Below are 27,495 nucleotides of genomic sequence, written 5' to 3'. Positions count from 1 at the left end.
TACACTCTCTAGATTTTCCAAGTAGGAATATCACTGATGAGCTGAAGGCCACTGTAAGAAACTCAAGTCCAGCCTTTCAACCATCAAAGAGAAAAATGATATCACTGTCTGGAAGCCGTGATCAGGAATTTCATCCTTCTTTGGGTCAGTCCTGTCACTGATCATAAATTACAGCCTCCAAGTGCAAACCTAAAATATTTCTGTTGGTACTCGTTTCAGAGCAAGAACTTCAGAAGCACATACAGCACTTGAAGCTTATTTTTCATGAACTTCCCATCCTCTGCCACCCTTTACACCTGGACTGAAACGACATTGTGAAAGCCTCGAGGCTGAGACATGTCACTTTACATGCACCATGCACACCTTTGCAAGTGCATAAGTTAGACACACCATGTACAGGCTAAGTAACATTGTATTTTAAAGGCAGAAAAAAAGAATACCATTTACATGCATTCCTGAAAACCATGGGCCAGAAATAAAAAAAAAAATAAAAAAAAAAAATCTGCCCAAATTAATCCTTTCATGTCTAAAGAGAATTGAAGTTACACAACTAGAATGCAGAATTCCCCTTGCCCACAGACATGTGAGCTTTTACTATGTTTTTACTTAATAAATGCATGTGGTTTGTTATTTTTCTCCTGAGATAATCTGAGCAAGCACTGAGAAGCTGTCCTCTAGAAATCAAAGTCTGTATGGAACCAACACTTTAGATATTTAAATTCATTTTAAAACAACTCAGACTTGCTTAATCTCATGCAGAAAACAGAGCTAAAAATCACTGTACATGCAGGCAAATAGAGTAGGTCAGGAAAGAATGACTTGTCTTGTAGAATCCCTGTTAACACTGAAAAATCTCAAGTGTGGATTGATGCAGCTGAAAGCATGGAAACACTTAGTGCTCAGAAGTGATACATAACATGAGATGTGTAAGAGCAGCTGAATAACCTTAAGCTAGAAAAAAGGAAAGACAGCTGGAGAGACTAGGGATTCTTGGGAGAGCTGAATGGAGTTCACTATCAGACCTGTCACATTTGAGCAACAAAAATGAAAACACAGAAAGACACCGAAGAAAGATTTAAAGTAATAAATAGGTATCATCTAACTAAGTGTCAGCTAAGGTAGACGTAGTATTTTACAAGCAGAATGTAAAAACACGGGATCATTTACAGTGATACCAGCAGCTGCTATTGGTATAAATGATTATTACAAAGCAATGTATATATAGCTGTGAATCAGATGAGCTTCCTAGCAATGGCATCTCTTACAGATTCCCATGTGTCTGAGACAGAATGGACCACTTTGATCCTTTTGACTCACCCTTCTATAACATGAACAATCTCTTTGGATCAGAGCACTTGTATTTAGGAAAAAAACCAAACCTTGTTCATAAAACTTCCAGTGCTAAAGAGTTCACTATACCCTGTCAATTGCTGCACTGTTTTATTTCAGTTTCTGTTAAAAATCTGCACCTTGCTTGTCATTCGAGGTTTGCCTGCTTTCAGTTATTGAACCATAGTGTTCCTGTCTGTAAGGCTCAGGAGTCCTATACTACCTAGTTTCCTTTCCCCAAGAAGGTACTTATAGACTGCAATCATGTCATTCCTTCCCTAACCTAATTGGATTTAAAACTAGATCAGTCCTAAAAACACAACTGATAAAAGATTTATTAGATAACTGATGGCCAAGTCCCCAGCTTCTAAAAATCCATGAAGCTCTAACAAAACCAGCCAACTGACAGCTCGACTATTTTTCTGAGTACTGCTTGAACAGTACATCACTGAAACAGTCATAAACAATCCCTCCTAACATTAGGGCACAGGAATTGAACCATTTACATACTTGGTCTTTTGCTGACCAAACATTAAAAGTGATTGTTCAAACAATGACAACATTTTATCATTGTGTCAGAAATGAAAGACAGATAGTACCTCTTCCAATCTTTTTATTAACTCTTCAGATTTTCTGTCTTCACTGTGTTTCCTGTATATGTATAACAACAATAAAACAAAATAAAAGTAAGACAATAGCCACTGCATGAAAAATTCTAGAGCACGTATGCAGCTTCCTTTTAGTACATTAGGTCATTTCCTCCAGAGACATTTTATCTAACCCTTTTTAAAATTAGTTAAACTAATACTCTTGGCTCTCCAGAGCCAAGTAATAATAAAAAAGCTCTTCTTTGCAAAATACTTGGTCAGGGAATTGGTAATGAGCTAACCAACCTTTCACTCCAGATCACTGGCTTAAAACCAAGCCTTGCTTGATCGTGCCTGGAAGGCTCTGCTACGTGATACAAGTCTGATGCTCTGTAGAAAATAAGAGGGGATACAGTCAAGTTCTTGGCAAGGTATTGCCCATCTCACACTGGCACTTTTATCAGCCAGAACTTTCATCAGAAAATACAAATATCCTCTGCAGCAGAATCACTAGCTTATCTGGGAGGAAGATCCTGACTTTGATGAATTTGAAAGTCCTTCTTAAGCCAACACTCCTCCCTCAAAAATATAGGCTCAAGATCTAATGGCAAGGCATACTTACGGTCTGTTTGTACTGCATGCCAAGCAGTACTCTCTGCCCCATCACTATTCATACATGTTCCAATCTGACCGCTACCACTATTCACTATTACTGTAAACAAAGGACTTCAACCTCTCACCAAGGGCTCTGTCCTCTAATTATTTTTAAACTGTTTTCATTCACTTGCTGAAGCAAAAGGCCCCTAACAAAGCCATCACCCTCATGCTGCTGAAACAACATCAGCACTCTTAGCAGCAAACAGCAAGAGACAAGCACGAAGCCAACACAACATTTTAGTATTGATTTCTCTAAGAAATTTAAATCCCGCAGGGCATAAACATCAATTTAATCTGTATGCAACTACAAAATGGCCTCACTCACGGTTTTCAGCCAGAACACTGCTACAACTGGAGTAGAAGCACACTTAGTGGTGAAGGTAAGGGCAACTGATAGAACAAGTACCCCAACATTCTTGATATTTCATAAGACTATGGAGACTACAATCACTGAAGTCAGTCAAAGACAACGACCAGCAGAAAAACCTGTCTCGTAGCCTGACACAAAGCCATCTCCAGAGTGTCCCGAAGACCAGTGCCATCTAGCTTTGCCAAACTGGAAAGCCAGTTCATCCTCCAATGGACCAACACTTTGCTCTGAATTGACAGCCCCACGCCTCCCCTTCGGGTTCTGTGATTCTGCATGACATCATGAACAAAGAAAATCAATCACTCCATGTTATACTAACCGATATTTTTTGAGCTCCCCTTGCTCCATCAGACCACCTTCCCTGCAGACAAAGTGCCACACATTACTACTATCTTCAGCCTGCTGGAAAGAAAATCAGAAGAAAACGCCACCTGAAGAAAAAAGAAATTGGGCACCTTTGAATTTGCCCTCATGCAATCTTAGACTGAGTTCTTCAGAAAATGTAAGTTCCCCCTCTAATCACGGAGATGTCAAGCCCAGCATGCTTTGACATTTCCAATTTCTCCCTAGCACTGCAGGACTGCTGTTTTGTTTAAGAATGCGTCTCATCATATATTTGATCAGAAGATGTACTTTCACATATTTGAAACACTGGTAACATATTGCACTTAAGGGAAAAAACTGGCTCATTCTTACACCAGTGCAAAGCCACGGGCATGTTTGTGTCACTCCAGCCAGGACTTAAGCACCAAGTACAGTCAGTAGAATTCAGGGCACCAACATTATTTGTGAGGGATGGATTTATGTATGCAAGAAGCTGTAAATTACACAATAAACACAGACAAGGGATTTTATGGACAAAGATCATGCTTGTAAAATGTGGCACCTTCTACCCATCTAACCACAGTTAGGTGTCAGAATCAGATTCCTAAAGGTATAAATGTGACACAAAGAGCACATCCAGAGAAACTGGAGTATATGAACTCACTGACAGGTACAAGGTGAAGGCAGAAAGCCTTGTTCAAAGTTAACAGCTTCAACACAGACCCCACCCCAGATAACCAGCCACCTACAAGGCAGGATTTATTAACTGATGCTGACATCCCACAAAAACCTTGTTTAACACAACTCTAGCACACACAGGACCCAGTACATATAGACTTAGTGCTGAGATTACCATTGACACAAAGGTTTCTACACTGAAGACCAGCACATCACTTACATATCTATTGACTACATGTGTGATCAACACCAGAACCCATACCTGTGTGCTGCTTCCTTCAGCACACATAACATACATCATGGCAATATTTACTTCACTCACCAGTGGGCCTGGAGGTAGATTTTGCTCCCAAGAATAATCACTTTTGTGGATCTTTAAAGGATAGCTTCACTAGGTCCAAGCAAGGACCATTGCAACATTCTCCAGTCAGTGTCAATTTTAGGATGAACTTTAATAGTGCTTGGTCAGGAATAGAAGCAACTCTGAAGTGACCAGCAAGGTTATTAAAGTATATACTGGCAGATCAGTCTCAACCAGTGACAGCTTTATAGCTGCTGCGATCACCTGTGTCAGTAAGCTGCAGACACTGTCATTTCTCTATAAAGTTAGCATGGTTTTGACTTCAGAGAGTCCCCAAACCATGCAGCAAAGCATGTCTGTATGACCAGCCTCTGAAATCCAGTCCTGAGTTTGGCTTTCAAAAGGGGATGGCTGCAAGCAGAAAAAGGAAGTAACACAACAGCAGTTGTTTACGATACAATCAAAATTCAGGAAAATAAAGCCAGAACAGCAAACCTTCACCTTATCTGCATGAATCTCTGAATCGGAGGATGTAAACAATAGGGACAGACCAAACTTCACTTGTTTGTTTCTAGACCACAATCCTCTATCCACCTCTTAAGCACATAAGCAAAACAGGATACAGGGTGTTACTGAATGATTTCCCCTGAAATCTGATTGAGAAAGATTAGAGCAATTAGAACAGAGTGACACACACTTTTAAAACCCTTAAATCACGATTAATGTAGGGCTTAACATTTCTCCTAGGGATCATCTGGTGACTCTGCCATTTTCAAAACAAGGCTGACACACACATCCCAGCCTCAAAGAAAAAAAGTCATGAGAGAGAATCCCCTGCCCTCTACTGGCACACAAGGCGCACTGAAACCCCTGCACATGCCTTCAGCACCCGAAGAGCTGTTTTAAGGGGGTTTGAAACTATTATTTGCAATTTGCATAAGACAACCAGACATATCAAACTGGGAACAAAACCACACGCAAATATAAGACACTCTTTCAGCATCACTGCACTTCTTACTGCAGTGCTAGCTAGACCGAGGATTCAAAATACTGCTCCTAGCAAGATAGTATATTCATTAACTGAAAATAAATTCTAAGGGATTATCTAATGTTTGTCATGTTCACAGTGCATAACCAAGAACTATATGTGGCTGATTTTTATTTATTTATCTTCACAAAATTCTCTTCCATGTATGCTGCTGCTTTTCAGATCACAGTCATCCAAACTGCATTTGGCCCAAGAATAGAGTGCATGACTGCCAAAATGATTTTTCCAGCACCTTGGTGCCAGAGCTAGGGCACTTCTTAGCCAGGTTTCTGACTCACATGCACCATTGAGATGGCACCACACAAACACCACACAAACAGCAAAACATCTGTTGTGATTGACCATGTCAGTTCCATTTGTGTTACAGATCCATTTAATATGTGTTACCCTATAACTTTCCAGATCTTGTGAGTAGTTATTATCCTATTCTCCCATTGGTGTAAACAACAACAAAAGCCAAGATTTACACTGCTGTGATTATATTTCTGAATGTAAATCAGCTTGAACCCTGGAAAAATCAAAGTAAATTCCCTGTGTAGACAAGGCCTAAAAGTAACTGAATAAACACAAGGGTCCTGACTGTATTTCACCCAAAAGATAAATAAGATTTTAAATCACATTAGAAACAGAGAAGCAGCCTGAAAAACAGCAGCTATTAAACAAGAGAAAGTCTAGCTATACAAGAGTAATTCCCACAGTACTCATCCATACCCTCAGACACGTTCAGAACTCACCCTGTTTTCAGAGCTGTCACACAACAATGCAGATGTAAGCCTGTCATTACTACACAAATATCAGAATATGACATTTAAATAATACCACTAAGGAAAAGCAGGAGATGCATACAGCCTACACTACATACAGCAATTCTTTTTCAAAGCAACTCATCTGTTAGTTACTACATAGGTGAAAGACTTTTGGAATGCAACAAAACAAATGCATACAAGGTTCCAAGGAAACTAGAGGAACACAATCCAGTCACACTCATCTCCTTCTTACTGTAGACACATACAGCATTAAAAAAAAAGTTTTTAAAGCTTATTAAGCCACATCCTAAATCTAGTTAGGCTTCTGGCTGTCCTACAGAGCCTAAACATATTTACAGATAATTTCTACCCATTTGTTTCCGTGTCAGAGTTGTCTGATATCTTAAATAGTTCCTCTTGCACTCTGGTGTTTGTCTAACCCCTGACATTTACAGACTGCAAAGTATCCTCTTCAGCCATGAGCTTTCTTAGGCTATATAAGCCAAGCTTGAGGTGGAGCAGAATCTAAGAATGAAGGCTATAACAGGTATTTTAAACGCGATCTATTTGAATCTCTGCCTGTTGCCATAAATAACCTTCCCAAATATATGCAGTTTCAAGTATATAAGAAAATATATAACAATAAAGCCTTTATGGCATAAATTTATGATGTGGTGTTGCCAAGCCTTGTGATTTGTTCCAGTGTCTCTCTATTTTCTCAACTTACAGCTCCCAAGTTCTCTTTTAAAAGTAAAAGAATTCTATCCTTCATGATTATGGATAAAAGCCTGGAGGTAAGAGTCAGGCAAGGCTTCTAAATCTGGAGGTCAGCATTGGCTTGTAAAGGAGAAGGTCAGGATGTAAATAAAAATAATACGATTCTAAAAAGTAAAGCATTGGTTAAAAACCCTCAAGATGAGATAATTCAATATTTTTAAAGATGCCATTGGTTGATACACTGGCAGAAAATGCCGATAAAACATCTTACCCACCTGCCTGTATTCTTTTTGTAGAACTGTATAGCTAGTAACGACCTGATCCCACTTCTACAGGTAAAATACTGACTTTGTTGTTCCAATGTGCTAAAAAATACTCATATTATCAATTCTAGGAAGCAGGATCTCTTGCTTTCTAAATCACAAGAGACAGGGAAAAGGCTTCTGCTTTATTAACAGGAAACTGAGGTAAAGAGGTTTATGGGAGATCCAGGAACTGAACATAGATTTCAGATTGTCTGAGTTACAGTCTTGAGCTTAAGGAAGAAGGCTGGTCTTCTTTTCACTTAACAAGCTGTTGAAGCCCAAACTCTTATTTAAAAATTGACAATGCAGCTCAGTAACAATGAAACAGCAAGAATACTTGAAAAAGAAGTCACCTTAAAGCTAAACCATCAGTCCTTCTAAAATTAACATCTGCAAAAACTTGCCCCAACACACCATCCAAAATTTTTCCAGGAGGCTAATTTAGAATTTCTACCAGTTTCTATATCCATCAGGCAGGACAAGAATCACAATACTGACATCACTGTTAGGACTCCTATCTTTGTGTCTGATCTCTAGTGCCATGAGTTGTACTGCTTTTCATCATACTTACTGACTTTATAACCCAGCTTTTCAGCATGAATCCTCTTGGCCATGAACTGCCCTTCTATCAATGCTCGTATTTCCACCTCCTTTGGAAAGACTGAAACCTATATCAAAGAGGGAATAAATTAAGTTAACAAGCACCTTACACACTATATAATGCCAAGCTGCAGGCTGGTTAAAAAAGTGAGACAGATTTATAGTTTATTATCCTTGTCTTCACCCCCAAGTCTGCTTTCAGCAGGGCCTAGTTCTTCACTCATACACATAAGATGGACCTAAAGACTCAAGACAGAGAACACAACCCATAGCCTCAGTGTTTGTTGGCAAATCCATCAAACTTGAAATCAACACAATCTACTGTAAGTTGTAAACTCTTCTCTATGCATTTCCAAACACCAAAGGCTGCTTAAGAATCAATATCTCAAAAGTATAAAATTAAAGCAGGTAGATAAAATTCAGATGCATTAAGCAATGTCACAAAAATTTATTTCTGTCTGCACAAAAGTGAAACCATGTAACCTTTTCATTTAGTTTCTACATGTAACATTTTTCTGTCCTTTCATCAACCAGAGTATGAGAAATGCAACAGAAGTAGGAAAATATGGAACTATAAATACAAAAACAGCTTCACAAAATACTGAGTTTTTTCATGCATTACAATAAGTGCCTACAACTTGCATAACAGTTAGAAGTGATTAAGCATTCATTTAAACAGCAAACATTTAAGACACTAATGCTACACTGCAAACACACGACAGTATCAGTGTCTCTTCACCTGGGCGAAGTCTAATTGACTGGGAGACATGATTGATCAAAGGCATATTTTGAGTTTCAGTACCACCCAGAAAGCCAGACATTTAAACAATATCTGTTCCTCAAAAGAAAAAAGAAAAAAGGAAAAAGATACCAAGAACTTTCCTTTTCATAATTTCTATTTTAATTCCAATTGGACTTGAGCCTGTGTTTACTTAGATACAACTATGTAGCTTGTAGATCACCCCAAGCCATGCAGGACAGAAAACTGAGGTCCTCGTATACGCATTTAGAACAAGACAAAAGACAAAATATTATAGCCCAAAATTTCAACACATCCTTATCTGTGTGTCTGAAACTTAGAAGGTGGGGACTAAGTCATGTAAGTGTACTAACTCTCAATAAGTTTAAAGTTAATCCTTTTTCAAAATCAGAATTGGTTTCACTAAATACATATTTTCCAATAAAGGAAACATTTCCTGAAAATAATACCATATAAGTTCTAGTTCAGACTTTGCACTGTAGACACTCTCAAGCTACAGTCCAAATACTTCCTTATGAAAATCATCATCAGGGACTTGCACCAATAAATAAAATTTGAAAGCAAGTATCTCCGACCGAAAAGAAAAGAAAGATTGTAAGATTATAAGATTATAAGCCTTGACAGCACTCCTTCAAGGTTTGAGACGTTAACTAGATTATTACTACCTTTTGGTTGTCTTTGTTGAATCTATGAATCCCAACTGCTTCAGGAGTAATTTCCATCACATCAAAGTAGAAACCTGCACCAAGGAACATTAAAGAGTGTCATGTTTGCTCCTAGCCCAAAGTTGGAATCTTATTTCAGCACACAGCTAAAATGATAGTAAATGCTTATCAGGTATTTGGACATTTGAGTTGCCAGCACCCTGTTTCTTAACCGATTTCAGCCCACAAATTTATCAAAATGTCACTACTTGCCAAAAATGTAGATCTTAAGCATGTCCGGGTCTAGGAATCCAAACGATATATAAACAACAAGACTATGAAGAGCAAACATCCACCACAACAAACACACGTGCAAGTAACATAGATACTATACAACATATGTTAGAAATGGGGGAGTGGGGAGGGGTGGAAAGAAAAAAACACAGAAAATGGCAAGCAAGAAGAGTACAGGAATACTGTTGGATTAGATTTTGCGAGCATATTAGAGAACATCAGACATTTTAAGTCACGAAGCAGAGCTGGTCTAAATAGTTTTGATGAGATCTGAAGAAATGCACGAATGCTTTGTAGACTACTAGAGACAAAGTGTGAAAAAGATTTCTTTTGTGTTGATGGCAAGAACGGTTGAAACGGTCAGAAGATATTCAAGAAATGAGACCAAAAAAGAAAAAGAAAACAAGGACAGAGAAACTGAACTGAATAGCTAAGCTACTAAGGAGACTTTCTCATGTTCAGACCTTGAAATAAGAATATGTTGCCCTAGCAGGTCTACACTTATTAGCCAAAAAAATAAAAAAAAACCAAACCTAAAGAATAAAAAAATAAAAAATGCCAAGTGCAAGGTCTTGAATGTAGGTTGGGGCAATCCCAAGCACAACTACAGGCAGGGTGGAAAATGGGTTGAGAGCAGTCCTGAGGAGAAGGACTTGGGGATGTTGGGTTGACAAACAATATGACCAAGCAATGTGTGCTTGCAGGCCAGAAAGCCAGCTGTCCCAGGCTGCATCAAAAGAAGCGTGACCAGTGGGTCAAGGGAGGCAATTCTCCCCCTTTGCTCTCGTGAGACCCTTCCTGCAGTGCTGTGTCTAGCTCTGGGACTCCCAACAGAAGAACATGGACCTATTGGAGCAAGTTCAGAGGAGGGCCACAAAGACCATCAGAGGTCTGGAGTACCTCTCCTATGAAGACAGGCATACAGAGCTGGCCTTGTTCAGCCTGAATAGAAGGCTCCAGAGAGACCTTACAGTACCTAAAGGGGCCTACAAGAAATTTGGAGAGGGACTTTTTACAAGGGCATGTAGGGATAGGACAAGGGGAATGGCTTTAAAACTGAAAGAGGGCAGAGGTAGATTACATATTAGGAAAAAATTCTTCACTATGAGAGTAGTGAGACACTGGAACAGAAGTAGTTGTGGCTGCTCCATCCCTGGCAGTGTTCAAGGGCAGACTGGACAGGGCTTTGAACAACTTGGTCTAGTGAAAGGCTTTCCTACCTATGGCAGGGGGTTGGAACTGGATGGTCTTTAAGGTTCCTTCCAGCCCAAGTGATCCTATGACTCTATTAGCCTTCTCAAGTACTTCCCAGGTACAACAGGATCCTCACCCGGTCACTCCTTCTTCCCTGCTTGCTACCCCTGCTACTCACATTATCCCAGCCTCATCCTAGCAGCTGCCTCTGCCCATCTCTCAAACATCTGCAAGCACATCTCACAACAGGCAATGCAAGGAACAAGTTATAAAAGGGAGTGTGGCTAACCAGTTACTTCTTTGCTTTGCTCTGGAACTCAGATTTTGGAGATTACTGTATTCTTACATGTATACCCAAAGGTTATCCAACCATACATGTTATTGAGAACAACTTTCACGAAACATCTCTTGTTATAGGGGACTGGGATATTCAAGGAAACACACTATAATACAAATTTAAAAACTTTAAGGTGATGTCCTGGTATCCTTGAAATCCGCAACAGTATTTTCATCAACTTCCAATTTTTTTTAATACCACCCATAGTGACTGACTTTGGGGTTTTAGAATAACCTTTTGCCATTTTCTGAAACACCTGAATTGATTTTCCTTCTAGTGAAAAGAGATTCCTGGTCATTTTAATACTCCACAGAGAATGGATCTGACAGACAATATAACAGAGTTTCTAAAAATGAAAAGTCAGTGCTAACCTCATAGTGTCAATGAACTGTATCTTAAATTCACTTTTCTAACGAGTAAAGTCTTCTATAGCTTAAATATCTACATTTTAAAATTTTGCTACCTACAGTTTTAAAATTAATTTTACTCACATTAATTCAGATCTAGTATAATGGTGATGGTTTTAAATCCAGCTCTGCAATGGTTAAATTTTAATCTTGATTACACATATGCTCACCTTTCAATAACATACTTCACAGCTACCTGCTACACTTGTAAAATGTTAAACTGTGGGAAAGAAAATACTGTAAAACTTGAAATACATGGGTTTATGCTTTTACAATATTTTTATCATCATCATTTCTTTCAGTTCACTTACTATAATGTGGGGTAAAGAAACAGGATGAAATGACTCTGTGACATACATTGGGGAAAATAAGGAAATCTGGGTATCATTTGACGTTACTGCTTTGTCCACACGTATGAACAAGATTCTAGAGTAATGATTGAAAAAGAAATAATATGGAGCTACTTAATTCACTTGGTTTAAATCTTCAGAGAAAGAAACATATCTATAATAAAAGTCTCCTTCACAAATTACTAGTTTTAAACAGTTTCAGCTAAGATGCTACTAATACCCTTTCAGTGACAAAAAGAGCTCCATAAATATAATTTTCTTATTTAACGAATATTGAAGGAAAATATTATCATGACACTTAGCTACCAACAGAGCATTTTTAAGTACACATTATGAATTCTCCTTCTCTAGTTAACTTAATTCTTGGCCTTTATAATTACCCAGTTAAAAAGCAGATACAACACCCACTCAAACATGTGTCTAAGGAAACCCTGAAACTCCCAGCCCTGCTAAGGATCATACCCAAGTTTCCATTGTTTCCAGCAACAGTAGATGATAAGGCTTTGGAGAATTCATCCCATGAGCCTGAAGCACAGTCATCTCTGACCCTCTCTCTCATCAGAGAGCCATTCTTAAAACTGAAATACACAAACACAATGTATGCATTTTATAAAACATTTGGCTGTAGACTCTTAAAGCAATTTGCTGGTTTACTCAATATTGGTGTTTATTGTATCAGCTGAATAAAGCTGGAGAAGCTTAAAGATACAATCACTTCTTCATTATAAAGAGACAAAGAGGAAGAAAACTAGATAAGAAAGAAAAATATTACAGGATGTGTTGGGGTGCTCAGTGAAGAGATGTTGGTATATACCTCTCCAATAAGTCAGCCTGGATCCAGTTTTGCAGGCCACACTAAACCCAGACTAAATCTGAACAGCAAAGACATTCCCTGAGAGAAGCACTCTGAGACAGTGCTAAAAAACTCACTCTGAGATGACTCTGCAAGGAGGAGCAAGAGTGTCTCTACATTGCATTTATGGTTTCAGGAGCATGGTACCAGTACGGAGCCAACTAGGGTCCAACATGACTTATTAGGTCTAGTCCCAACCCATGATCTGGCAAACGAAAGTACCACTGCTGCATCTGCACATTTCTGGTCCAGAGCCAGTAAATCATGCTGCAAAACATGCAGTGTTCAGTGTTCATGAAGTCACCTTCTTTAACTCCTCTGTGAACACAACACTAGAAACGCTATAAAATACTTATGCAGCATTGGACTCAAACCCAGAGGAAAGCAGTTTGAATGCTCTCCAGCACAGAGTTATCAAAGTAACTCAGCAGAAAACGCATCAAAACATCCAGAAAGAGGGCAAGGAAATTACTGAACATGCTCAGTAACAGCAGCTGAAATTACGTGAGTTTTCTGTGCAGACACTGTGTGTGGTAGCTCAGGCACTCTTCCCCTACTAACCAAGAGTCCCCTCTTAACTCTAATATTCTAGAAATAAAAGGGCATTGGTGCAAAAGGGGCAGTGTCAGAGCAGAAATCACCAGGCAGGAGAAACAGGAACTCTGCATCAGCATGGCTACAGAAATATCTTGCATTCTGAAAGGCAGGTTTGGCCTTCTGCACATGTAAAGCTGCAATAAAACAATAGCAGTGTAACACGTATTCAGAAAAATGCCTCAGCTTCTCCTTTGCTATTACGAACAGGCTGTTTATATATCTCCTTTACACAGCAAAAGTAAAATACGGGGTAAAGGAGAAATTTGAATGCAAAACTTTAAAAAAAATAATAACTGCTGGAAAATCATAATATGATATTTGGTAATGTGCAATGGTCATCATGCTTTGGAACTCAACTTTATAAGCACTGTTCCTAATGTCATCTACAGCATCATATTACTGTACAGATAAGATTCAATATTGAAGTGTAGACTTGAGCATTGCTGAAGTTTTGAGTTTCAAGCACCTCCAATTCATGTGATTTAGACACAAAATTTCTCTGCATATTACTTGCAAATATTTGCCTAAATACTACAACATGTTTTGGAAGATTTTACCCTGAATACAGTGACTCAGTCAGCTTCAGGCCACCTTTCCACCTACTTGGCTGGCAACAAACCCAATTCCCAAATCACAGAAGCCAAAAGCTACCAGGAGGATCATTCTCTCAGCTGGGTTTCTTGAGATCTCAGTATTTTCCACATGCATAGGCTAATACATCCCTCAACAGCACTGATTATACCACTATCTGAAAAGGGAATCTTCACTTGCACTGTTATGTCCCCTCTGGACCACTAGAAGAGCACAGAAGTTATATAGCCTGGTCAAGCTTTTGACATTTCACATTATTATATTTCAGAAGACTATTATTCCTGTATATTAAATGTACTGCCTTAGATTCATGGTGAAGTGGCTTTATGTATATGTAAAAATAATTTCAGCCTTTTATTGCCATGAAAATTTATCCTCCACAGCTCTGCAGTTTCAGTTACTCAAATTAAACAATAGGAATGCTATAACGTTGATGCAAATGTTTCAGCAGTACATTGCCATATACCATACAGAATGCTGAATGTTCTATTCATTATCATTTTGCAAAAGAAATAAAAAATACTAACACAGTGGAAGAAATATGTTATTGATCCCAGATGTACAGAAAATAAATGATACTACCATAAAAGTGCCATATATGTTTGAGAATCAACAGGATTGCAGAGGATATGACCTTCTAAGGCAGGAGTTGGTTCTTGGATCCACAGAAACAACGTGTCACTTGTGCCAAGGCTAATCTGGAGGGGAAAAATATAATTGAAGCCTTATCACAATGTGCACGGAAAGCAATACAGAAATTAAATTAAAACCATTTGTTATTACCACTAATTGTTTTTAAATTACACAATAAGTCAGTTGGATTCATGTTGAAGCTAGCTCTGACTTAGGTTGTCACACCAGTGAAATACATACTAGATAAGAGACTTAGGTTTTAACGTCTGGAGTATTAGTAAAAAGGAATCACAGGAATTTACTTACAATCTGTGAGGCAGCTTGTAGATTGATAGAAATAAAACAAGCATGAACCCAATAAACAGGAAATCAACACTAGCAAATAAATTTATCTGACAACCTACAGCTATTTTACATATCATGTATTTCATTTATTTAGGAATATGGACAATTTTCAGGAGTATGTTTTGACTTACTGCAATATCTCCTTCTTGAAGTCTCATCCCTGCCAATGATGCTGAAAGCAAAAAGTCAGAATACCAGATAAAAGGTTCCTTGTTTGACTCAATTATAGCATGTTCTGCGAGACATCATAATACATTCACCACCTCAAAGCACAATCTAAATGGCAAATACACTCATGATGGCCTTGGTCTATATACTGTAAGAGATGGTCAAAGCATTTGGATGAGGGAGCAATTTTTAACAAAATCAAAATGCTCAAAACTGCATGAGTATTTAATGTTTTACATATTCAGTTTTTAAATACAGCAGATCACTTACTTAACACATTTTAAAGGAGAAATATTCCCACTTACATATCAGACTACTCACACAGTTATTGGACTAAGCTGGATTTGAATCTCTAGAAGAAAAATTGGACTTTTGGGAAATGCAAAGTTTAAACATCTCCCAGAATATGAATATAAAATATACCATGATGAAGCCTTCATTCAAACCTGCATATGCTACAGTAATACAGATAAGTATTTTATTTTCACAGTCTTGAGAAACAGATGAAATTGCTCTACACTCAAACAGTCTCCAAGATTCAAAAAACTTACCCTAAATTAACAGCTTCTTATACTGAGCTCTATCAGTCTGACAAAAGGACAACTCTAATTCTTAGAAAAAGCTATGAGGTCTTTTTTGCTTGAAAAGACACAAGAGCACCCTTTTAATTCATATTTTCCAAGTTAAAATGTTAGCAGTTCATAGTAAGAATAGTTTCTTAGGGGCAGGCAAACCAAAACTGAAATTACCAAGAAGCAAATCAAGTCAACTCTAATTACTAGGCAAAAAGAGAATTCATTTATCATACCCAGCTTATCCAAGATGCGTATATCTCAGAAGCAGTGATTGAAGGCTGTTGGAAAAACGTATTAATGCTGACAAATACAATACTCTTTCATTGTATAGGAAGCATCTGAGAATCAATGAGATTGATTTAGAATTTTAGTACATACATAAGCATATTCACTGAATCTAAATCATGTTTAATCATCTCACCTGGATTGTCTCCTGTAAATGCTACCACTTTACAATCTGGGCTAAACCCATAACGCTGACTATAATATGGAGAAATGGGCCCCTAAGGAAAGAAAGAGGAAAAAAAGCTCAAAAACCAGAAAGTAATCTTGCAGTGTATGACAATGTGTTATAACACAGAACTGAAAAAATCCAGAGCAGCTACAATAATAATTTCTGTGTATTTAAAGCATGAATGAATATTCTAAAGATCTTTAACACAATTTTTTTGTTGTTGAGAACCTCCTAGAAATACCCTCAGATTAGATTTTGAAACAGGTTAAGTAAATAGTAACATTTAGCTTTGGGTCTTCCACCAGTTATTCACATCAAGTAACATAAACACATCCATTTGTTTTGCACACATACACAAATATTAATACATAGAAATTAGAAATTCAATGCAAACATAGGAAGAAACACAACATTAATATACATCACTGCATCAAATGCATGATTATGACCCCTATTATTTTAGGGGTCAAGAACTGTATTCTTTTAAACCTCTCTATTCTGGCTTATCTATTTGATAGCTGCAGAGAAAAAAACATCCGTAAAAAATACAAGAAAACCTGTACTGATTTTTAATATGTTCCTCTCCTTTACAGAAAATCCGCACTGAATTCAGAGGTATCAGGTGATGCATAACCACACTCTTACACATGTGCACCAGAAACAGCAATAGTTCTTTTTGTGCTGGGCAGTAAGACTAAATTCATTTACTCTAAGAGATGTGCAGCTTGATTTGATTTCACCATTATGCTACATGAACTGAGGAGCTTTAAATATCCCAAATTATTCACAAGGATTACCTCATTAACTCTACAAAGAGTTTAAAACAAGCTCTCTGTCAAGAAATGCAGATGTTGGGTTCTGTTTCTGCAGTAATAAATACAGTGCACAGTTCTGCAGTGACCAGCTGCTCATGGGCATGGGAGCAGACTCCAAAGGTTCTTATCACTGGAGCATCTACCAAAACTCTTCTCATCATAGCCCAGGGCATGCAAGAATCCAAGGAGGTCAACAATGAAAGCTATGACAGACACCAGCTAGCAGTTTTCAAAGATGTCTGTTTCTACTCTGGCATACACATTCACAATACACCTGGAAATATTATATCAAGCAGCATAACTCTGAGGATCTGTGCATGCATACTTGCATGTACATGCAAATACACTCCAAGAAAGCGCTATTAGCAGAAATCTAAGCACAAGCCCTGCTTGTTGTTCACAACTCTTCTAGACAGGCACATACCAGCACTGAATGGGATGGTACAGGGCATCCTAGTTTCTCCTTTAATCCAGGTGCACAAGCATCAAGACAGGATACTGACCATACCTTTTCCCAAATCTGCAACAAGTTCATACCAGAACCTACAGGACATATCAGAACAGGAAGTATATACAATTACATACAAGACAGTACTGTATCAGAAAATACCACCTTGTTACAGGCAACAGAAAATTTACAGATGTGTATTTTACATTCAGAGGGAATTGTTTCAGCTCTTCTAAGCATAAAGCATACTGATAATTCAGCCTCTGGATAGCTTTCAGCTGTAAAGGTAGCAGAAAAGGCTTCTCTGATGCACAATGCACTTGATGATTCAATTATTCCCACATTAGGAGCAAAAAGAACATGGATGCCTCCCCCTCAGCTCCTCCCCAAATCTTCCACCTTAGACAAAGACTTCACTACAACCATCTAAAGGTGATCCAGCAATGTCACTTGAAGGTGTGCTGTGCTCACCTGAGACCTAACACTGAAGAAACTTCCCCCAGGTGGTATTGCTTTACGCTACTCCTTTCTCTGGGTATCATATCAGCATCTAAATCCATGCTGACCAATCTTCTTCCATATCAATGTTTCCTTCTTCAGAGATGACAAAATAAAGGCTTAGAAGTTGCAAAAACCCAGGTAACTGATCTGGCCACTTAATTCCTCACCAGAACTATCACTACATCCAAGGAAAACCTGTGCAGTTTTGGTTTGGTTTCTCATTGTTTTTCCCTCACTATTTTTATTGCTGGTTTAAAAGTTAATTGAAGGTGGTTAGTGGCCAAACCTACATAACATACTGAGCACTCCACATCCCTCACTTACGTTTCTAAGATGCCTTTAATTGCACATTTCATTAGACTTGAAAATCCGTATATGCTTCTGGTTAGTACTGTTCAGGGACATATAAGTCTTATTCTGTATTAACAACATTTTAATTTCAAAGACCACTTAGCCCACAACTTATCTCAGAAACAGAGCCACATTCGCAGCTGAGCACAGTGGAAAACCTGCAATTTATTTCCATTCAGTACAACTTTAAGCTTTTTAAAGGACAAAGATGGTGAAGCTGACCTCATATGCAGTGTCTGTGGAACAAGACTACACTTGCAATGCTAAAATACAGGTTAGTTAGAAAGGTTAGTTGTTTTCTGTGAATTTTCTTAGAAAAAATCCTTTTCCCTCCCCACCCCCGTAAGCCTAGAAAAACATTTAACCAGTATCCTCAATGCAGTTTTGCAAGACATAAAGACAGTCTCCAATCTTTTCTGCATAAACCAAGAAAAATACTAACCTTTATACCTGAAAAGGACTAAGATTATATTATACAGAAACAAATCCTTCATTACAAAGACCAAAGGATGCAGACTAACTAGTTTTATTAATAAACAGACTAAAGATCAGTATTTATAAACAATTCAGCGCATCTGTATTACAGCACTTCAGACTGCCTTTTCAGTGAGCTAAAATCGTGAGCAGTGTCACTCTGCTGACACCGTGCAAGTTACAATAGAAGTAAATTCAGCCCACCACAAAGGCTTCAGTTTAAAGCATCCTTGTTTGATAGAACAACAAAACAAGTTTGCTAAGCTATGATTTGCCTAAGGCTCTTAGAAAAGCATTTCAAAAGATAAAGCTTCTCTCGGTCAAGAGCTGAACTGCTGTTCTTTAAGGTGTCTTCTAAGAGAAACAATGCCTCAAGTATTCAAGTTGTTTAGGTCCCAAAGGTATCTTACTTTAAACATCTGCACAATATAAATGAAAATTGTTCTTCATTCCACTAGAATGTAATTTGATTTTTTTTAAATCAATCACCCAGGGTGCTCAGCCATTCACAAGGACTGATTTGAACATTATGAGATTGGACCTTTAAAAACAAAACCAAAAAAATCCTGAAACTGAATAGCACTTTTCCTACAATAACCTGCAAATTTAGACAGATAAGTTATTGTGCAGAGCTAAACAATCTGACAGGGTCTTTTAAAGACAATATGACCTGAAGTTAAATCTACAGAAATGAAGAACAGGTCTATTATCTGAACATTATTTTGAGAGATGCATTTTAAACTACAGTATACAGGCGCAATGTAAAAGATCAAGTGAATTGCAAGAAATCATAAATGACAAGGAAACAAGTTTTTCAACTGGATCCAAATAACTGCTGCATACTTTAATTATGTATTAGTACTGGAATTAGAATTCTCTCATTACTTTAACAGAAGAAAGCAACAAACAAGACAAAATATAGCTTACAATGCTGAAAAATCTTTTGTCTTGTAAAGAGAACTATAACATCCTGCTTACTTCCCTTATCTTTTTTTACACAAAGATTTAATAATCTTACATGATCTGAACAGTAGATAACATTAATTCAAGTTCCGTAAATATCCAGAGGTATAACAGAACAGGATCTCCTAGAGCTGTTCAAAGAATGTGATACTTTTTCTAAGAAATTTTTCCAATTAATCAAATTTTCATTTTCTTTAGTTTGAAATGGTTCAGTTTTCAATCAAACACAGTAGTTTTCATGTGCTGAAACTGAAAAAGCACAGTGTTCCCCCACTTGCTTCCAAGTGGAAAAGGCAGAGGTAAAACTACCAAAAAAACCAAAACCCCTAACACCAAAACCAAGATTGTTTTTTTAATGCTTATAATTTTAAACACTTGAATCAAAATTAACACTTCAGTCTCATTGAAAAATAAGAGAAAGAAAAATCAACATACTTCTTTACCAGAAAAAAGTACTTCAAAGATCTCAACACCTCTCTTTGAAATGCAGTACCTGAAGCTAGTTCTATGGGCTGCTGAAAAGTGCTCAGTATTTGGGCCTGCTGAAGAGCAAAGTGCTAATCCCTGAAGAGTTATTTTTGCCAATAATACAAAGAAAAAAAAAAAAAAAAAAACAAAAACCAAACAACAAAACAACAAAATTCAGTTGTGAAAAGACATGACTAAGAGAACGGGACCAGAAGACTGATGCAATAGTCTCACAACCACTGCAAAATAAGCATGGGCTGTTCTGCAATTTTTAAGGTCTCAAGTATTACTGGGAGATCTGATACTGTATAAGTTGTCCATTAGCTAGAATTGAGGTGCCTTGCCTTTTCCTATGAGTTTGGATGGAACAACAAGGGAATAAAAATGAGTTGGTCTTAATACATGGGTGTCAACTATGACTCTATAATGCAACAAATTCCTTAGAAAGCCTTGTAATCTAACCTTTCAGGTCTGAAATGTATCTCCTCTTAGTTTCAGAGCAGGAATCAAAAATGCTACTTAGAAATAACAGCATGGCTCCTAAAAAAACAGTTTCCTTTGTAACTGCCTTTTAAAATTGTCATTTAAAAGCTGGATAACTGAGATCATAGAATCATAGAATAGTTAGGGTTGGAAAGGACCTTAAGATCATCTAGTTCCAAACCCCCTTCCAAGAGCAGGGACACCTTACACTAAATCAGGTCACCCAAGGCTTTTCCAACCTGGCCTTGAACACAGCCAGGGATGGAGCATTCATAGCTTCACTGGGCAACCCATTCCAGTGCCTCACCACCCTCACAGTAAAGAACTTCTTTCTTATACCCAATCTAAACTTTCCCTGTTTAAGTTTTAACCTGTTACCCCTTGTCCTATCACTACAGTCCCTAATGAAAAGTCCCTCCCCAACATCCTTGTAGGCCCCCTTCAGATACTGGAAGGCTGCTATGAAGTCTCCATGCAGTCCTCTCTTCTCCAGGCTGAACAGCCCCAACTTTCCCAGCCTGTCTTCATACGGGAGGTGCTCCAGTCCCCTGATCATCCTCATGGCCCTCCTCTGGACTTGTTCCAACAGTTCCATGCCCTTTTTATGTTGAGGACACCAGAACTGCACACAATGCTCCAAGTGAGGTCTCACGAGAGCAGAGCAGAGGGGCAGGATCACCTCCTTCGACCTGCTGGTCACACTCCTTTTGATGCAGCCCAGGATACGGTTGGCTTTTGCCGGCTCATGTTCATTTTCTCATCGACCAACACCCCCAAGTCCTTCTCCGCCCCACAGGAGAGAGACACTAGCATCATCACTTTGTTATGATGAATAGAGAGATATGGAAGGTAAATTTTATTTTCTTTTTTTTAACTGAGTTTAGGATTTCTTTGCTTGGTTTATGCTTCTTTTTCTCTGGGTCATTTTGAAAAAGATATTTCTGTTGTAGAGCCATACTCCAGATTGGGGGAGAAATAATCACAATACACATCTTATTCACATCCTGTGCAATTCAGAGCCAAACCAGCAAAACCAAAGAACAAATATCAAACCCATGACGTCTAGCTTAAAAATCCACATTTTTTCATGCTTTCAAATAGGTATTTCAACATTCCTTTACACATCATAAAGCAATAAAAAAAGATACAATTTCATTTACGAATATTTTCTGTAGATCCATTTTACAGAAATGGGAATGATAGTATGATAGGGATAAATAAGCACAGCTAACAGCACTATCAAGAGGAGCAACAAATTGAAAGGAGTTACTCAGCTTAATATATAATAGACTTATCATTAAAGTCTAAAGACTGAAAATATATAGCAGAGACCTTGTCCCTCTTTTATGTAAGGTGGGAATGCACAGGAAAATTTCTTTCTTGAATCATTACTATAAGAAAAGCCCACACACTTACCGTCACTGTAATCGATAGGTGCATAAGCTCCTAGGAAAAGAGAAGCTGCAAAACTACTAACCAAAGAGATTCTCTGAAAGAAAAAATGTGAGATAGTGAGTCCCATCAGTATTCACTTCAAAGAGTAAATAACTGAAAAACTGGAAGCAGCAAATGTTATTAGATGCTTAATGTTAGGCACAGAAAGCACACAAAAAATGCACTTATAAGGATTATCCAGTTCTCTTACTGCCTAAGTAATACAGCAGGTATCAACCTAGAAATAACCCCATGATAAAAGCTGTTAATAGCTTTGCATCCTGAAGCATGCAAAATACACCTAGTATATTAGCACACAATGTTATCATGAATTAATTCACAACTTCAGCGTATCACAGATCTCATTTCAAGGAAAAACACCAAGGAAAAAAAAATGACACCACCTGTACATTGATGACAGGGAAAACACCCAGAAACTATGCACTGGTCCACCCAGAGCACAGGTCTGTAAGCTTTATAGCAGCTCTGGCAAGGCTCTACTAGCACCTTTACATGAACTCCTATCTTCCTCCCAAGAGACCCCAGACCTTCCAGGAGTTACTCCCAGGAGCTGGCAATAATTAGCCTTAGCTGAAACATACCCTGCAGCTCTGCCTCATGGTATGTTTCAAGAATGCATTAGATATAGCTGTAGGGCTTCTAACACTGGCCCAAAAATGCCCCAGCCATGTGACACAATGCACTGATCCAACAAGAACTTGCTCCCACTTCAAATCTGCTATACAAACCATCAATTTAAGCAGCTACTGCCAAGCTTTCTAGGGGATCAAATATTATTTCTTCCCAAGAAGCTGGCATAAAAGCTGACAAATTCCTTATTGTGTGCTCTGACTAATTCAGAAGAAATGACTGTCACCCAATAACTAATCCAAATCAAATCTCTACTGGTCGAGTGAGCCAGCAGTGACAGGTTTTTTACTAATGATCACAAAAATCACTGCTTCACACAGCATTCAAAGATGGACTATAGCCAGAGCTCTAAGAGGTGGTTATAATGGCTAGGAAACTTAATGATGCACTTGCTCTTCATGCGTCTCTCCCCAAGAATATATCATATTGTGCTTAGGTAACGAAGGCCTACCTTCTGTGGTGCCCCAGTGGGCACTAGCTGCCTGAAATGGAAGGAAAAGGATGAGGTTAAACTCTAAATCAGCCAGTTTAGCAAGCTGACCTACAGAAGGAAAACCATCCACCTTCCACATTGTGACTGCCAGATGCTAACTGATTTTTGAGGATCCCCAAAAGCATGGAGGTATTCTGTGCTTGAACAAAACATCTTGCATATCATTAACTGCTAAAAGATGCCATCAATGCAACCAGCCCTCAAAGTCTGAAATTGGTCTGACTGTATCTCAGTTCCACGAGCCCACATTGCTCCCATTAACATATCTTTCTCTAAATTTAGTCTTAAGCTTATGATCAGACTGCATGAATGTTCTTTTTCATCCCATACCTTGCCAGCGTAAAGGTTATACAATGAAAATGCACTAAGAAAGAAAAAAAAATATTAAAAATCAAGCATTCTCCACAAAATAGGGAGTCAACTTTGCAACTCACTTCTCCATTAAATTGTTTCATACAGGGGGGAGATTTAAAACATCATAAAAAAATTATGATTCATGCTATTGATTACTGCAGTAATACAAAAACAGGAGAGGCCCGAGCTCATGGATCTAGACATTTGGCATCTTTTAACCACAGGACAGGAGTCCTTCTTTCATTTACATCATATTTGCATGGAGTTTTCACCTTGCTTCAAACCATTGCATTTCAGACTCAATGAACTGAAACAATAATGGAACTGGAAGTCGACTTCTGAAAATTAAAAATCAGAAGGAAATAAACTACACAGTACAATTCATTTGCTATAATAAAATCAAAATAACTCCTCAAGGGAAAAACTAAGAAAAAGAGCCCACAGTTGATTGCAACTTTTTTCCTACACACATTCACATGGATGCTAGCTTTGTGTGGCAGAGCAATCACATTTCTGCATGCAAACGTTCAGTTCTAAGTGTGTCAATTTCAACTCTGTACTTAATTACCACCTTATGTTCAAACTGCAGTAAATACAATTTATTTGTACTCAAATTAAAGTCTTTTTTGGAGAAAGCTTCTTCCACAAAGGTGAGATCCAATGAAACCTGATGTCTTAAATCACATAATCATAGGACGGTTTGTGTTGGAAAGGACCTTAAAGATTATCTAGTTCCAACACTCTGCTATGGGCAGGGACACCTTCCGCTAGACCAGGTTGCTCCAAGCCTCGTCCAACCTGGCCTTGAACACTGCCAGGGATGGGGCAGCCACAGCTTCTCTGGGCAACCTGTGCCAGTGTCTCACCACACTCACAGGAAAGAACAAATATCTAATTTAAACCTACACCCTTGCAGTTTAAAGCCCCCTCATCCTATCCCTACATGTCTTTGTCAAAAGTTCCTCTCCAGCTTTCTTGTCAGCCCCTTTAGGCACTGGAAGCTGCTCTAAGGTCTCCATGAAAACTTCTCCAGGCTGAATAAGCCCAACTCTCTCAGCCTGTCCCCATAGGAGAGGTGCTCCAGCCCTCAGAGCATCTTCATGGCCTCCTCTAGACTTGCTCCAACAGCTCCATGTCCTTCTTCTGGTGGAGGTCTCAGAGCTGAATGCAGGACTGCAAGGGAGGGGATATCATGAGAGCTGTCCTTGCTTCCACCCTCTGTAAGCTTCCCTTCTGTGTTTGAGTTTCTCCAGGAGCATATTGTTTATCCATGCAGGCCTCCTGACCCGCTTGTCCAACTTCCTCTTTATCACGATGCATCACTCCCGAGCTTGGAGGAGGTGATCCTTGAATATTATCCAGCTTCCTTGGGCTCCTCTTTCCTCCAGGGCTTTATCCCATGGAATTCTACCAAGCAGATCCCTGAAGAAGCCAAAGTCTGCTCTCTTGAAGTGCAGGGATGCAGTCCTTGCTATGCACCCTCCCTGCTGCCCTAAGGAACTTGAGCTCCACCATGTCATGGTCATTGCAGCCAAGGTTGCCCTTGAGCTTCACATTCCCCACCAGTTCCTCCTTGCTGGTGAGAACAAGCTCTAGCATAGCATCTTCCCTCATTGGTTCCTATTCCTAGGAGAAGGAAGTTACTATCAACCTACTCCAGGAACCTCCTGGATTTTGCTTATGCCCTGCTGTGCTGTCCAACAGATTTTGGGGTGGTTGAAATTCCCTGTGAGGACCAGAACTTGTGAACGTAAGGCTGCTCCTATCTGTCTACAGAATGTTCACCTACTTGTTCTTCCTGGTCAGGCACCCTGTAGCAGACCACTACTATAACATCACCTGTCCCTGCCCTCTCTTTAATCCCACCCCATAAACTCTTGGTCAGCTCCTCATCCATCCCCAGGCAGACCTGTATGCACAGCAGCTGGTCATTGACATAGGGTGACACCCTGTTCTCATTTCCCCTGCCTGCTCTTCCTAGAAAGCCTTTATCCTTCCACTCCAGCACTCCAATCACAGGAGCCATCCCACCATGTCTTCACAATGCCAATGAGATTGTAGCCCTGCAGGTATACTCTCTATCTAACTCCTCCCGTTTATTCCCCATGGTACATGACTTTGCACAGAGCCATTGAAGTTGGGCCCCCAGTGAAGGTGACTTACTGGCTGGAGGGACTGGAATTTCTTTGTGGTGCTCTTCAGGTGCTCACCTGCTGACCTGCCATCCCTCTACAGGCTCTGGGCATCTCTTGTTGGCACTGGCATCAAACTGGTAGGAGTAGAATGGATAGAGGTTCCCCTCCCCCAGCAACTTTAGTTTAACGCTCACTTCACCAGTTTGGCAAATGTAACATTCAAGATGGAACTGATGCCTGATTTTTATCTGCCTAACAACTAAAAATTTAACAAAAAATAAGCTAATCAAACTTATCTTAAAATCAAACACGAGGATCAATACACTTGTTAGTAAAAAAGTTTGTAAAAGCACCCCTACAAAATTAATTTTAAAAGATTTTCAACTGTGTTTTCCAATAAGTGTATTGAAATTGAGCCAACCTCAGTTTCCATGTAGATCTCAGGATTCTGGCCGTAAATCTTTGCTATCTGGTTTCCTGTAAAACGCTGAGAAAGAAATGCAAATGCTTAGAAACACAAACTCTAAATGGAGTCAATAATCATTAACTCTGTGTAATGAGTTCAGTACATTGCACTTTGGATATTTAATTTGCCTGATGCATGATGAAAGTCAGTGCACAGCAGGCAATCTCCACTAAACAGGCTATAACACATAGTCTCATTATGAGAATTTTGCTCACCTTTTGAAAAGAAAAGGCATGTGAAAAGCATTCCTATCCGTAATTTACATTTCAGAAATGACAGTTCAATGGAATGAATCACACTTATTCTGTGCACAGAAACCAGCACAATTCACATGCTGCCTTCAAATCCTTGAAAAGGTGTAAGCTAACGAACCTATGTACCTTTTTGAGAGGTGGGTGAATTGGGAGCAAAGCAGAAATTTTCATACTCAAAGAAGCAACTCCAGCACAGGCTAATAATAGTTGCAACAATAATTATTTTTTATCCATGTATTATATCAAATAACAAAAAACTTCTAACACTGTAACCTTAACCTTTAGCAAGTTAAAAATAAACTGTTGCAAAGTCTGTTTTCAACACTGGCCATAAATCTTACATGATGATTCAAAACCAGAATCAGCAATTTGGGAAGTTAGAGCCTTATTCTGTTGAACCAACAGTAAAAGCAGGCAGGTGCTGACATGCCTGGAGGGCAGCACTGGTCCCAGTACATAACTCACTGTCCCAGTTACAACAGAAAAAGGTATCAGGAAGAGAAGACAAGTGACAGTACTCACTGATAGCACCCCAAACCTCTGAAATACTTATCTCTGGCCACCAGCTGCTTGTTAGCTTTTAGGGAATATTAAAAAGCCAATCTTCTAATTGCAGGAGTAAACTAGAACATTAACCCAGAAACAGGGGGATCATAACCCGAAGTAAATCTATAGCACAAACTGGATTGCCACCCCAATGGAAATGTGGCTGCACAGGAGCTCCCAGGGGAGAACCAGGCCACCAAACACTGTAATTCAGAAACAATGGCCAAATGCAACAGCTCAACCCAGTTGCTTCCTGCAGCAAAATTTCCAGTATTTACCTAATTTCACTTTAAATTTTCCACATCTTCCTTTGTGAGACTACGACAAAGCACAATATTGTTGGACTTCCTTCAAAAACTCTCCTTCATAGTTAATGGCTGATCACTGTCTGCTGCGGTACCACTGCAATGGCAGAATTGTTTCTATCACAAGACTGCTGAGGACTTTGTTCCCATCTGCTCCTTACCTCATAGGCTCGAGAACCAGTGATACTTGCTAGGTGCTGTGCTCCCCCCACGGCTTTTTCCAGAGTGCTGCACTGGGAAGCTGTGCTAGAATCCATCCATATGGGGCTGTTACTGACAGAAAAACAAGCCTGCAATGAACAGTACCCTTTATTAGTAAATCTGATCTCTAAGAAGTCTCTGCTAAGTCACAGCAATACAACAGCCCTATGTATCAGCTCACAGCTCAGTTCTCTGACATGCCTTCTGGTCTCCTCTCAATAATGACAGGAAGGCAGATACTGGGCAGCACGCTGATCAGTGGTGAGAAGTTTATACCCAAGCCTTACAC

General features: G+C 38.9%; 1 protein-coding gene across 1 annotated transcript in view; it reads right to left on the bottom strand.

The window, feature by feature from the left end:
• XYLB (xylulokinase) overlaps nucleotides 1-27,495 on the bottom strand; it is a gene marked incomplete at its 3' end in the record, with an annotated part of 89,056 nt that overhangs the window by 53,757 nt on the left and 7,804 nt on the right. The window contains exons 6-15 of the mRNA XM_080610467.1: nucleotides 27,167-27,295; nucleotides 25,856-25,921; nucleotides 21,784-21,856; nucleotides 17,104-17,222; nucleotides 15,832-15,913; nucleotides 14,799-14,839; nucleotides 14,272-14,387; nucleotides 12,111-12,226; nucleotides 9,088-9,161; nucleotides 7,634-7,730 (exon numbers count right to left, since the gene is read on the bottom strand). Of these exons, the coding sequence (XP_080466593.1) occupies nucleotides 7,634-7,730; nucleotides 9,088-9,161; nucleotides 12,111-12,226; nucleotides 14,272-14,387; nucleotides 14,799-14,839; nucleotides 15,832-15,913; nucleotides 17,104-17,222; nucleotides 21,784-21,856; nucleotides 25,856-25,921; nucleotides 27,167-27,295 (913 nt within the window). The remainder of the gene's footprint in view (nucleotides 1-7,633; nucleotides 7,731-9,087; nucleotides 9,162-12,110; nucleotides 12,227-14,271; nucleotides 14,388-14,798; nucleotides 14,840-15,831; nucleotides 15,914-17,103; nucleotides 17,223-21,783; nucleotides 21,857-25,855; nucleotides 25,922-27,166; nucleotides 27,296-27,495) is intronic.

Source organism: Psittacula echo (genome assembly GCF_963264785.1).
Source record: "Psittacula echo genome assembly, chromosome: 2".
Classification (NCBI taxonomy): domain Eukaryota; kingdom Metazoa; phylum Chordata; class Aves; order Psittaciformes; family Psittacidae; genus Psittacula; species Psittacula echo.
This window is presented reverse-complemented; position numbering and strand designations above follow the sequence as displayed.